The sequence below is a fragment of the Nomascus leucogenys genome, chromosome 19, assembly GCF_006542625.1.
Source record: "Nomascus leucogenys isolate Asia chromosome 19, Asia_NLE_v1, whole genome shotgun sequence".
Taxonomy (NCBI): domain Eukaryota; kingdom Metazoa; phylum Chordata; class Mammalia; order Primates; family Hylobatidae; genus Nomascus; species Nomascus leucogenys.
The window spans coordinates 59,655,448-59,669,095 of NC_044399.1; the positions used below are offsets into that span (position 1 = coordinate 59,655,448).

General features: G+C 46.5%; 1 protein-coding gene across 1 annotated transcript in view; it reads left to right on the forward strand.

Annotated features, from left to right (window-relative positions):
* Nucleotides 1-13,648, forward strand: part of MILR1 (mast cell immunoglobulin like receptor 1) — a 32,304-nt gene that overhangs the window by 14,511 nt on the left and 4,145 nt on the right. The window contains exons 6-9 of the mRNA XM_030800395.1: nt 2,320-2,409; nt 3,308-3,364; nt 3,460-3,528; nt 4,506-4,586. Coding sequence (XP_030656255.1) covers nt 2,320-2,409; nt 3,308-3,364; nt 3,460-3,528; nt 4,506-4,558 — 269 coding nt within the window. The 3' untranslated portion in view covers nt 4,559-4,586. The remainder of the gene's footprint in view (nt 1-2,319; nt 2,410-3,307; nt 3,365-3,459; nt 3,529-4,505; nt 4,587-13,648) is intronic.

The following is a 13,648-nucleotide window of genomic DNA, read 5'->3' on the forward strand; positions in this document are numbered from 1 at the left end:
GATTCTCCTGCCTCAGCCTCCTGAGTAACTGGGATTACAGGCACCCACCACCATGTATTTTTAGTAAAGACAGGGTTTCACCATGTTGGTCAGGTTGGTCTTGAACTCCTGACCTCAGGTGATCTGCTCGCCTCAGCCTCCCAAAGTGCTGGGATTACAGGTGTGAGCCACTGCACTCAGCCCAGTTTCTGCTTTTCATTCCTCACATCTTATGGCCACAGCTGGTTAAGACTTCGAAGTGTTTTTTCATTTGGCACACGAGTGCAGAAGGATATGAAGATTTACACAAAAGACAGTTTGTGTCTCAGCACTGGCGCCCATCAGCAAGCTGAGGGCTGTTGGACAAGCCCCTCAGGCTGTTGCTTCTGAGCCTCAGTGTTCTGAGTTGTGGAATGGGCCATGGAGATATTGTTAGAACTGGCAAGAGAACCAATTGAGAACCATCTCCAGAAAGTCACAACTCAGAGAAGTCAGGGACTCAGTTGACATAAAACTTGAACACAGAGGTCACAAGTTATACATCTGATGCATCTTTAAGATTTTATTTCATTTCATTTCATTTTTTTAGAGATGGGGCTTCACTCTGTTGCCCAGGCTGGAGTGCAGTAGTGCCATCATAGCTCACTGTAACCTCCCAGCTTAGCCTCCCTAGTAGCTGGGAATACAAGTATGCACCACAACTCTTGGCTACTTTTTTTGTTTGTTTGTTTGAGGCAGAGTCTCCCTCTGTTGCCCAGGCTGGAGTGCAGTGGCACAATCTCTGCTCACTGCAGCCTCCGCCTTCCACGTTCAAGCGTTTCTCCTGCCTCAGCATCCCGAGTAGCTGGGATTACAGGCGCCTGCCACCACGTTAGGCTAATTTTTGTATTTTTAGTAGAGATGGGGTTTCACTATGTTGGCCAGGCTGCTCTTGAACTCCTGACCTCGTGATCTGCCCACCTCGGCCTCCCAAAGTGCTGGGGCTGGTGAGCTACCGCGCCCAACATTTTTTTTTTTTTTTGAGACAGGATCTCCCTTCCATCACCCAAGGCTGGAGTGCGGTGGCGCAATCATGGCTCACTGCAGCCTCGACTTCCCAGGCCTCCTCCTGCCTCAGCTATCTGAGTAGCTGGGACCACGGGCACGCACCACCATGCCCGGCTAATTTTTTTTTTTTTTTTTTGTAGGTTTCACCATGTTTCCCAGGCTAGTCTTGAACTCCTGGACTCAAACCATCCTCCTGCCTCAGTCTCCCAAAGTGCTGGGATTACAGTTGTTTTTTTTTTTTAATTACAAAATTCTTTTTAGAGACAAGGTCTCACTATGTTCCCCAGGCTGGTCTTGAATTCCTGGCCTCAAGTGATCCTCCCACCTCAGCTTCCCAAAGCACTGGGATTACAGGCGTGAGCCACTGCACCCTGGCCCACATCTCATATGTCTTAAAAACATATTTCTCCTTCTTATAAAAAGTCCAGGTTCTTGCAAAAGTGGCATTAATATTTTTGGTTACTGGCTGGAGCTACAATAGAATTCAGCGAGGCTGGCCAGGCACAGTGGCTCATGCCTGTAATCCCAGCACTTTGATCACCTGAAGTCAGGAGTTTGAGACCAGCCTGGCCAACATGGTGAAGCCCCGCCTCTACTAAAAATACAAAAAATTAGCCAGGCGTTGTGGCGCATGCCTGTAATCCCAGCTACTCGGGAGGCTGAGGCAGGAGAATCACTTGAAACCAGGAGGCGTAGGTTGTGGTGAGCGGAGATTGCACCATGGCACTCCAGCCTGGGCAACAGAGCAAGACTCCAGCTCAAAAAAATACAAAAATTAGCCGGGCATGGTGGTGCACAACTGTAATCCCAGCTACTCGGGAGGCTGAGGCAGGAGAATCGCTTGAACCCGGGAGGTGGAGGTTGCAGTGAGCCGAGATCACGATGGTGCCACTGCACTCCAGCCCAGGCGACAGAGCGAGACTCCATCTTAAAAAAAAAACAAAAACTCAGTAGGCCATTTACACTCTCTTGAAGATATTACAAAGCTTCCACAGACTATTCTCTTCAGCGAAGGAAAGAAAATAAGTCTGGCTAGTTCAGGCATAATCTGATAGGCAAAGCACGTTCCTCTGAAAGCCAGGAAAATAAATCAGAACGGCCCCTGGCTTGGAGAAGCCATGTCTAGACTGCCTGTTGAGTCTGTAGTTTTCCTTTGTTAGACAACAGTTTGGGCCATTGGAGCAAATCACTCTTCGTTTCAGAACTTTGGGGGAATTCTGCTCCTTGGCTGAGGAGATGAGAAAAATGTGGCTGAATTGGTTTAATTTGATGATTCTGTACCAATTTACGTAGGAAAAGCTATGAGAAATAATGTGCCCAGGGACTGTGGAGGCCCAGCCGTGGAAGTTGGAATCTATGCAAATATCCTTGAAAAACAAGCAAGTAAGAGAACTTTGTTGCGTGTTTTGGGTGGTTTCAGGTTTTTGTCTTTTTATTTTGTTAAGGTTGTACAGACATACGGGAGTGGGGGGTGGAGCAAAAGGGATAGAGTTCAATGTCTACTGATGCCCAGTCCCACTTTCTAGGGGTAATAACTGGTTTTTTAAATCCTTCCACAGATATTCTGTGTGTATAATAAACAAATGGTAGTGATCGTAGCATATTGTAGGTATGACTTTCTACACCATGATTTTGTTTTTTTTCATGTAACAACATATCTTGGAGATTTTTCACATCTGTTCAGAATGATCCACACTGTGTTTCACAGTCTTTCATGGTCACCTCTCAAAGCAGGCATTGCACATTGCTTTGCAGTCAACAAGACCCAGCACCTTGGCTGATGTATTAGTCCATTCTCATGCTGCTATAAGGACATACCTGAGATGGGGTAATTGATAAAGGAAAGAGGTTTAATTGACTCACAGTTCCGCAGGGCTTGGGAGGCCTCAGGAAACTTACAATCATGGTGGAAGGTGAAGCAAACACATCCTTCTTCACAAGGCGGCAGGAGAGAGAAGAATGAGAGCCAAGGGAAGGGGGAAACCCCTTATAAAACCATCAGATCTTGTGAGAACTAACTCACTATCACTAGAAGAGTATAATAGAAACCACCCCCAGGATTTAATTATCTCCACCCGGTCCCTCCCATGACACATGGGGATTATGGGGACTACAATTCAAGATGTGATTTGGGTGAGGACACAGCCAAACCCTATCATCAGCTGACAATGGAACAATCTCAGCCAACACGGCCACATTCCAGATGCATTGCTGAGCAATTTACCCACCTTTTCTAACACAAACACCACAACCCCCAGTTTATGTCATTCTCATTTTACAGAGGAGGAATCTGTGCCAGAAGTGGGATCCAGGCCGTGTGTTTCCACAGCCCAAGATGGTGAGCATGTTCTGCAGAGTCTATCCCACTGCCCTCATGCACTTAGAAATTCAGATAATTGGCCCAATAACTCCTATTCCTTATCTTTTGCCCAGAGGCCGAACACTCCCAGGAGCTACAGTATGCCACCCCTGTGTTCCAGGAGGTGGCACCAAGAGAGCAAGGTGAGCCACAGGTTGGGATAAGAGGTACTGGTGAAATGAGACAGGTGGTCCCACTGATGTCATTATATTCAGGGGCTTCAGGAGCCCGTTAATGGGGTGGATGGGAGCAACGCAGGCACACCGCAAGGAACCAATGGCAACCAGCACCCCAGCTCCTAAAAAATCTCATCAGGAGATAGAGGGTGAGGAAGAGGGAAAGATGTGGTGGGGGAATGTCATAGAAAAAAACCCAGAGAGGAGGATACAGGATCACTACTCAAACATTTCCTTCCTTCCTTCCTTCCTTCCTTCCTTCCTTCCTTCCTTCCTTCCTTTCCTTTCCTTTCTTTCTTCCTTCCTTCCTTCCCTCCCTCCCTCTTTCTCTTTTTCTTTTTCTCTTTCTCTTTTTCTTTCTTCTTTCTTTCTCTTTCTTTCTTTTTTTCTTTCTTTCTCTTTCTTTCTTTCTTTCTCTTTCTTTCTTTCTTTCTTCTTTCTTTCTTTCTTTTTCTTTCTTTTCTTTCTCTCTCTTTCTTTCTTTCCTGCCTTTCTCCTTTTTTTTTTGAGACTCTCACTCTGTCACCCAGGCTAGAGTGCAGTGGCACAATCTCAGCTCACTGCACCCTCTACCTCTTGGGCTGAAGCAGTCCTCCCACCTCAGCCTCCTGAGTAGCTGGGACTACAGGTGTGCACCACCATGTCTGACTAATTTTTTTTTTTTTTTTTGGTAGAGACACGTATCTTGCTATATTGCCCAAGCTGGTCTTGAACTCCTGGGCTCAACCAATCTTCCTGCCTCGGCCTCCCAAAGTGTTGGGATTACAGGCATGAGGCATTATGCCCAGCTAACATTTTCAAGAATAAATTATTTAACACAGTCCAGGAAAAAATTAGTTAATACCTGGTTCTGTCAGGCCACCCAGCTGCTAGAAATAGGCTTTTTAAAAACAGCCTTGCCGGTCACATATCCTAAGTAAATTATTTTCCCTCTTATATTTCAGAAGCCTGTGATTCTTATAAATCTGGATATGTCTATTCTGAACTCAACTTCTGAAATTTACAGAAATAAACTACATCTCAGGGTAAGATGCTTTTTATGAAGCTGATTTCCATGAACAAAAAGCAAACTTGAGGCCAAGGCAGGTAGGTCACTTGAGGTCAGGAGTTTGAGACCAGCCTGGCCAACATGGCAAAAACCCCGTCTCTACTAAATATACAAAAATTAGCTGGGTGTGGTGGTGCGTGTGTGTAGTCCCAGCTACTCGGGAGGCTGAGGCAGGAGAATCACTTGAGCCTAAGAGGCAGAGGTTGCAGTGAGCCAAGATCGTGCTACTGCACCACAGCCTGGGTGACAAGAGCAAGACTCCATCTCAAAAAAAAAAAAAAAAGGAGTAGATATTGATGTTCATGATTTAGCTAGCCCTCCAGATTTAGCTAATGCCAAAGGTGTGCCTTGATGTGCTGCCTTTCCCAGTCATGTTCCAGGGAGACAGCCCACGGAGTTGAGTTGTGGGGAGGGAGAATGTTTTAGTCCCCTAGGGCTGCTGCCACAAATGACCACAAGTTAGTGGCTTAGAGCAACCATTTCGCAGTTCTGGAGGCCAGAAGTCCAAAACCAAGGTGTCCGTAGAGCCGTGCTCCCTCCAAAAGTTGTGGGGAGGACCCTCCTTGCCTCTTCCAGCTTCTGGGGCTCCAGACATTGCTTGTGGTTGCCTCCCTTCAACTTCTGCCTTTGTCTTCATGTGGCCTTTTATATTCTCTCTTGTCTCTCTCTTTTTTTTTTTTTTTTTTGAGATGGAGTCTCACTCTGTTGCCCAGGCTGGAGTTCAGTAGCGTGATCTTGGCTCACTTCAATCTCCACCTCCCCAGTTCGAGTGATTCTCATGCCTCAACCTCCCAAGTAGCTGGGATTACAGGCACCCGCTACCACGCCCAGCTAATTTTTGTATTTTTAGTAGAGATGGGGTTTCACCATGGTGGCCAGGCTGGTCTCAAACTCCTGACCTCAGAAGATCTGCCTGCCTCGGCCTCCCAAACTGCTGGAATTACAAGCCTGAGCCACTGTGCCCGGCCCTGAATCTCTTTAGTAAACAAAGGGTCTCCCAGAATAAATTCATCCGAACATGCATCCTTCTCTGATTCTTCTGACTCTTCAATATTCTGCTGACACCTGTCTGGCATCTCCATGATATTTTCCTCTGGTCAGCACTGTCCAATAGAAATATAATGTCAGCCACATGGGCACTTTTCAATCTTTCTAGTAGACACACACAAAAAAATGAAAAGATTGCCAGGTATGGTGGCTCACGCCTATAATCCCAGCACTTTGGGAGGCCGAGGTGGGTGGATCACTTCAGGTCAGGAGTTCAAGACCAGCTTGGCCAACATGGTGAAACCCCGTCTGTACTAAAAATACAAAAAAATTAGCTGGGCGTGGTGGCGGGCACCTGTAATTCTGTCTACTTAGGAGGCTGAGGCACAAGAATTGCTTGAATCTGGGAGGTAGAGGTTGCAGTGAGCCGAGATTGTGCCACAGCACTCCAGCCTGGGCAACAGAGTGAGACCCTGTGTTAAAAAAAGAAAAGAAAAGAGAAAAGAAGAAAAGAAAAGGAAGGAAGGAAGAAAGAAAAAGAAGAGAAACAGGTGAAATGAATTGGAATAATATATTTTATTTAACCCAGCATATGCAAAATCCTATCATTTTAACAAGTACAACTGCCCTATTTCCCTCAGAATGTAGCACTGCCTCTGGTTTGCTGTGGATCCTGTATTGGACCACTCAGCTGTAGAATCCTGTGGGATCCAAGCTTCAAGGAGACCCATCATGCATGTTTAGGGCCAGTTCCAGGTGTCCTTGATATGACACTAAACCTCCATTTCCTTTTTTTTGGAGATGGAGTCTGGCTCTGTCACCCAGGCTGGAGTGTAGTGGTGCGATCTTGGCTCACTGCAACCTCCGCCTCCCGGGTTCAAGCGATTCTCCTGCCTCAGCCTCTCAAGTAGCTGGGATTATAGGCGTGTGCCACCATGCCCGGCTAATTTTTGTATTTTGTAATAGAGACAGGGTTTTGCCATGTTAGCCAGGCTGGTCTTCAACTCCTGACCTCAAGTGATCCACCCACCTCGGCCTCCCAAAGTGCTGGGATTACAGGCGTGAGCTGCCTCGCCTGGCCCTCCATTTCCTGATCTAGTCTTATATCCATGCTCACCACCTCAGCACGCTCAGACCCACGCTGCTGTGGGCTCCTCTGGCCCCTGGAGGAGTGCACCCGCAGACGCTGCAGTCTTTGTGTGGCTCAGCAATTGCCGCGCACATCAGGAACTGCCTTTCCCGTCAGGCTCCGCTGAGACCCGACCCTGGTTATTAAGCTATAGGGCAGACAAGGATGGATCTTAAAGAAGACAAGCAAAATGTAGTGAAGCAAATAGAATGGTGGTTCCCAGGGGCTGGGGGCAGGGGACAATGAGGAGTGACTGGCTAACGGGTACAGCATTTCAGTTTGGGAAGACAAAAAAGTTCTGGAAAAAAGATGGAAGGTGGTGATGGTTGCACAATAATATGAGTTTTGTTTTTGTTGTTTGAGACAGAGTCTCTGTTGCTCAGGCTGGAGTGCAGTGGCATGATCTTGGCTCACTGCAACCTCTGCCTCCCAGGTTCAAGCGATTCTTGTGCCTCAGCCTCCCAAGTAGCCGGGATTACAGGCACTCACCACCACACCCAGCTAATTTTTGTATTTTTAGTAGAGATGAGGTTTCACCATGTCGGCCAGGCTGGTCTCAAACTCCTGACCTCAAGTGATTCGCCTGCCTTGGCCTCCCAAAGTGCTGGGATTACAGGCATGAGCTATTGCACCCGGCAATATGAATGCATGTTTTTAATACCATTGAATTACACACCTAAAATTGGTTAAAATGCTAAAATGGTAAATTTTATGTTATGTATAACTTACCACAATAATTTAAAAAATATTGTGAAGCGCCTGCCTCATGTGAGGTCTTCTAATAAGAGGGGCTGTTCTCCTTCTCAAGAGAGCTTGCGGGCATTGGGAGTTTCATATTCTCAAATGTCCACATCCCAAGGCCCACCCCGCCCCTGTCAGTGTCAGAAGTTAGCAGAGCAGAACTGCTAGATGTGCTCATTCCATCTCCTCCATGGTCGCCCCACTCTTTTGATCAGATCCTGGAATTGGCTTTCAGCACAGCCTTCTGGCTGGCTGTGATAAATGAGAGTGGCTTAAACCCTGTCCTCAGGGTTTCACAGCTTGCCCTGAACCCGTAGCCTCTCATTTTCTCCTCGCAAAGCTTCTAAGGCAGCTAAGAGAAGCCAACTAACTTCACAATCCACATAATTAGCATTGCCCCAAACTCCCAAGTGCTGGAATGCTGGCGTCCACTAGTGCCTCATTTCTTTCTAAACCTCATTCCACATGGCAAGGGAAGGTCTTAGGAATTGTGGAGCTGTGGCGTGCTAAGGGTTCTCACTGCCTACCTATCACCAGCAAGGGAGTCCTTGTTGCCATCCATCCCTAGGGGGTAATTTTGTTCCCTGAGGCTGCTTTCTAGGGCCTTCTGGTCCCTTGTTTTATCCTGGACTAGACCTGAAAGCAGAGCCTGAAATAAGGCCTTCTATGCAAATCATTTATGTAGGAGGTGGCCCTAGGAAGCAGGCCCAATGCGCCACGAGAAAAACCAGTGCCAGGGTGTTTTGCTGAGTTGAGCACTGTGGTGGACAGCTGGACGTGAGCCCACTGGAATCTTCTGAAGAGCCAAGAGCCTCTTCTCAGTTTTGTCCACTTGAGGAATGATAGTGAGAGGCATTTATCCATTGGTGTCCAACCCTCACTGGTTGAGGATCACCCCAGGAAGCGACACCTCCCCCACTTCTAGACTAGCATGTGGGTATTCCAAGCAGGCTTACCTCAGTGTCTCACCCCAGGCACTGCAAACACCCCAGGACAGAAACTGAACATGTGTATTGTACAATTGAAGCAAGACACTGTCAGTGCAAAGTGAGTAGACCCTCGGATGCTGCTGGGTCAGAGGGAAGGCCCAGGGATATGACACAGGACACAGAGGTGGCTGATACATCACCTCCCAACATTTCCTCTATCACAACAACTAGAACAATGGCAACAATAGGGGTGAGTGTGGTGGCTCACGCCTATAATCTCAATACCCTGGGAGGCCAAGGCAGAAGGATTGCTTGAGCCCAGGAGTTCAAGACTAGCCTGGGCAATGTGGCGAAACCCTGTCTCTACAAACAATACAAAAATTAGCCAGGCGTCACTGCCACTAAAATTAGCATGTCTGTAGGCCCAACTACTCAGGAGGCTGAGGTGGGAGGACTGCTTGAGCCTGGGAGGTCGAGGCTGCAGTGAACCGTGACTGTACCACTGCACTCCAGCCTAGGCAAGAGAGTGAGGCCCTGTCTCAGTAGATAAATAAATACATTAATTAATTAAAAATGACAACAATAATATCTGATATGTATTGAGATTATAGCATGTTCCAGGTACTGTTATTAAGTGCTTTGTATACTTGTCCTCATATAGTCCCACAATACTTCTTTGGGGCAGGTACTCTTTTTTTTCTTTTTTTTTTTTGAGACGGAGTCTCACTCTTGTTCCCCAGGCTGGAGTGAAATGGCGCAATCTTGGCTCACTGCAATCTCTGCCTCCTGAGTTCAAGTAATTCTCTTGCCTCAGCCTCCTGAGTAGCTGGGATTACAGACACATACCACACCTGGCTAATTTTGTATTTTTAGTAGAGACAGAGTTTCACCATGTTGGCCAGGCTGATCTCAAACTCCTGACCTCAGGAGATCCATCTGCCTCGGCCTCCCAAATTGCTGGGATTACAGGTGTGAGCCACTGCACCTGGCCTGGGGCAGGTACTCTTATTTCCCTCTTTTCATACAAAAAGAAACTGATGCACAAGCTCATTCAGCTAACACCTGTCGAAACAGGAAAGGGACTCAGAGCTGAGTGACACCAGAGCCCACACTTCTTTTCTTCTTTTTTTTTTTTTGTGAGACAGGGGTTCACTCTCTTGCCCAGGCTGGGGTGCAGTGATGGGATCATAGCTCACTGCAGCCTTGACCTTCCAGGCTCAAGCAGTTCTCCCACCTCAGCCTCCTGAGTAACTGGGACCACAGATGCATGCCACGATGCCTGGCTAATTTTTGTATTTTTGTAGAGACGGGTTTTGCCATGTTGGCCAATCCTCCCACCTCAGCCTTAAGCCCAGGCTTAAGCTACTGGGCTCAAGTAATCCTCCCATCTCAGCCTCCCAAAGTGTTGAGATTACAGGTATGAGCCACCATGCCGGGCTAAGCCCACACTTCCAACCACTACCTTGTTAACATTCCAGGATGGACACCTGGATATTGAGGGCTTATCGGATCAGAAAAGTCATCAGATCAGAATTATCAAGATTAGCAAGGATGCAGGGACCTGGGGCCCACACATGCTCACTGAAGATGCCCCTTTGTCAAGGGGCAAAGCCAATGGGAGGAAAGTGGGAGAGAGATCAGCCAAACAGGCAGAAGGAAGCATCGTCATGCGTTGCTTAATGACAGAGATAGGGTCTAATAAATGCGTGTCATTAGGCAATTTCACTGTGTGCACATCAGTGTATTTACACAAACCTAGTTGGTATCCACTACTCCACACCTGGGTATATGGTAACCTATTGATTCTAGTCTACACACCTGAAGGCATGTTACTGTACTGAATACTGGAGGTAATTGCAGCACAATGATATTTTTGTATCTAAACAGAAAAGGTGCAGTAAAAATACGGTATTATTTTAGGGGCCACTGTCACATACCTGGTTTGTGGTTGACTGAAACATTGCTATGCAGTGTGTGACTGCGCAAGGAGGTAGATTATGTGGGTGTTCAGGCCTGTGGGCAGGATTCATGATTGTGTGAGGCCAGGGGACGTCCAGGCAGGCACAAGAACATATGTTGGCACACACAGGCCCTGGCCAGGTGGTAGAATCTTTTTTTTTTTTTTGAGACAGAGTCTCTCTCTGTCGCCGCCCAGGCTGGAGAGTGCAGTGGCGTGATCTCGGCTCACTGAAACCTCTGCCTCCCAGGCTCCCGAATAGCTGGTATTACAGGCATGCACCACCACACCCGGCTGATTTTTGTATTTTTTGATAGAGATGGGGTTTCACCATATTGGCCAGACTGGTCTCGAAATCTTGTCCTCAAGTGATCCACCCACCTTGGCCTCCCAAAGTGCTGGGATTACAGGTGTGAGCCACTGCACCCGGCCAAGTGGCAGAATCTTGACTCCAAGAGAGTTCTGACAAAAGAAATAAAATATCATATCCTTGAAATAATATTTAGCATTTTAAAGGTAAGCTTTCTCCATTCACACTTTTGACACCAAATGTGTGGGTTTTTTCCACACCGAAAATCAATTCTCCAACTCTCTGGACACCAACAATTCAATCCTGACATTATCTATCAGGAGTTACTATCAGACCCCATAGGTTAACAGCTCAGTCCTACAAGACTGCCCCCCAACTCATATGCCAATCACAAGTCGAGGCCTCACATACTTCTGACCTACCACCCCCTCCTCGGGCTGGATAACTTGCTCGAATGGCTTGCAGAACTCAGGAAACCAGTTTCATTACTACTACTGGTTTATTACAAAAATGTAAAGAAGACCGGGTGTGATGGCTTACGTCTATAATCCGAGCACTTTGGAAGTCCGAGGCAGGTGGATCACTTGAGTTCATGAGTTTGAGACCAGCCTGGGCAACATGGTGAAACCCTGTCTCTACTAAAAATACAAAAATTAGCCAGGCGTGATGGTGCACATCTATGGTCCCAGCTACTCGGGTGGCTGAGGTGAGAGGATCACTGGAGCCCAGGCAGTCGAGGCTACAGTGAGTTGTGATCCTGCCACTGCACTCTGGCCTGGGTGACAGTGAGACTCCATCTCAAAAAAAAAAAAAAAAAAAAAAGGCATAAAGGATGCAGATGAGGAGGTGCCCAGGGCGAAGTCCAGAAGGGTCTCAAGCACAGGCACTTCTGTTCCTGTGGCATGGGGAGTGCCACCCTCAGGGCATGCGGATGCATTCACCAGCCCGAAAGCTCTCCCAGCCCTGTGGTTTAGGGGATTGGGGGGTTTCACCATGTTGGCCAGGCTGGTCTCGAACTCCTGTCCTTAGATGATCCACCTGCCTCAGGCTCCTAAAGTGCTGGGATTACAGGCCTGAGCCACTGTGCCCGGTTGAGTGTTTCTTTACTTTCTGGCCCAACAATATATTCCAGGTTCATCTTGTCCTTGTCTTGACCCGGCTCTGGTGTCAGCTGTATTTCCAGGGAGCTCTGCTTCCTTTAAGAAGAGCTCCGTATTTAGAAACTGGGGCCTGAGTGCGATCTTGGCTCACTGCAACCTCTGCCTTCCGGGTTCAAGCAAATCTCCCACCTCAGCCTCCCAAGAGTAGCTGGGACTAAAGGTGTGCACCACAATGCCCAACTAAATTTTGTATTTTTTGGTAGAGACGGGGTTTCACCATGTTGGCTAGGCCGGTCTTGAACTCGTAAATTGTATTTTGATTTTATGTTGTTGATATGTAGAAATAATCTTTTTGGAAGAGTCCAGGACCTGATGGATTCACAGCTGAATTCTACCAGAGGTACAAGGAGGAACTGGTACCATTCCTTCTGAAACTATTCCAATCGATAGAAAAAGAGGGAATCCTCCCTAACACATTTTATGAAGCCAGCATCGTCCTGATACCAAAGCCTGGCAGAGACATAACCAAAAAAGAGAATTTCAGACCAATATCCTTGGATGAACATTGATGCAAAAATCCTCAATAAAATACTGGCAAACCGAATCCAGCAGCACATCAAAAACCTTATCCACCATAATCAAGTGGGCTTCATCCCTGGGATGCAAGGCTGGTTCAACATACGCAAATCAATAAATGTAATCCAGCATATAAACAGAACCAAAGACAAAAACCACATGATTATCTCAATAGATGCAGAAAAGGCCTTTGACAAAATTCAACAACCCTTCATGCTAAAAACTCTCAATAAATTAGGTATTGATGGGACGTATCTCAAAATAATAAGAGCTATCTATGACAAACCCACAGCCAATATCATACTGAATGGGCAAAAACTGGAAGCATTCCCTCTGAAAACTGGCACAAGACAGGGATGCCATCTCTCACCACTCCTATTCAACATAGTGCTGGAAGTTCTGGCCAGGGCAATCAGGCAGGAGAAGGAAATAAAGGGTATTCAATTAGGAAAAGAGGAAGTCAAATTGTCCCTGTTTGCAGATGACATGATTGTATATCTAGAAAACCCCATTGTCTCAGCCCAAAATCTCCTTAAGCTGATTAGCAACTTCAGCAAAGTCTCAGGATACAAAATCAATGTACAAAAATCACAAGCATTCTTGTACACCAATAACAGACAAACAGAGAGCCAAATCATGAGTGAACTCCCATTCACAATTGCTTCAAAGAGAATAAAATACCTAGGAATCCAACTTACAAGGGATGTGAAGGACCTCTTCAAGGAGAACTACAAACCACTGCTCAATGAAATAAAAGAGGATACAAACAAATGGAAGAACATTCCATGCTCATGGGTTGGAAGAATCAATATTGTGAAAATGGCCATACTGCCCAAGGTAATTTATAGATTCAATGCCATCCCCATCAAGCTACCAATGACTTTCTTCAAAGAATTGGAAAAAACTACTTTAAAGTTCATATGGAACCAAAAAAGAGCCCGCATTGCCAAGTCAATCCTAAGCCAAAAGAACAAAGCTGGAGGCATCACGCCACCTGACTTTAAACTATACTACAAGGCTACAGTAACCAAAACAGCATGGTACTGGTACCACAACAGAGACATAGATCAATGGAACAGAACAGAGCCCTCAGAAATGATGCCGCATATCTACAACTATCTGATCTTTGACAAACCTGACAAAAACAAGAAATGGGGAAAGGATTCTCTATTTAATAAATGGTGCTGGGAAAACTGGCTAGCCATATGTAGAAAGCTGAAACTGGATCCCTTCCTTACACCTTATACAAAAATTAATTCAAGATGGATTAAAGACTTACATGTTAGACCTAAAACCATTAAAATCCTACA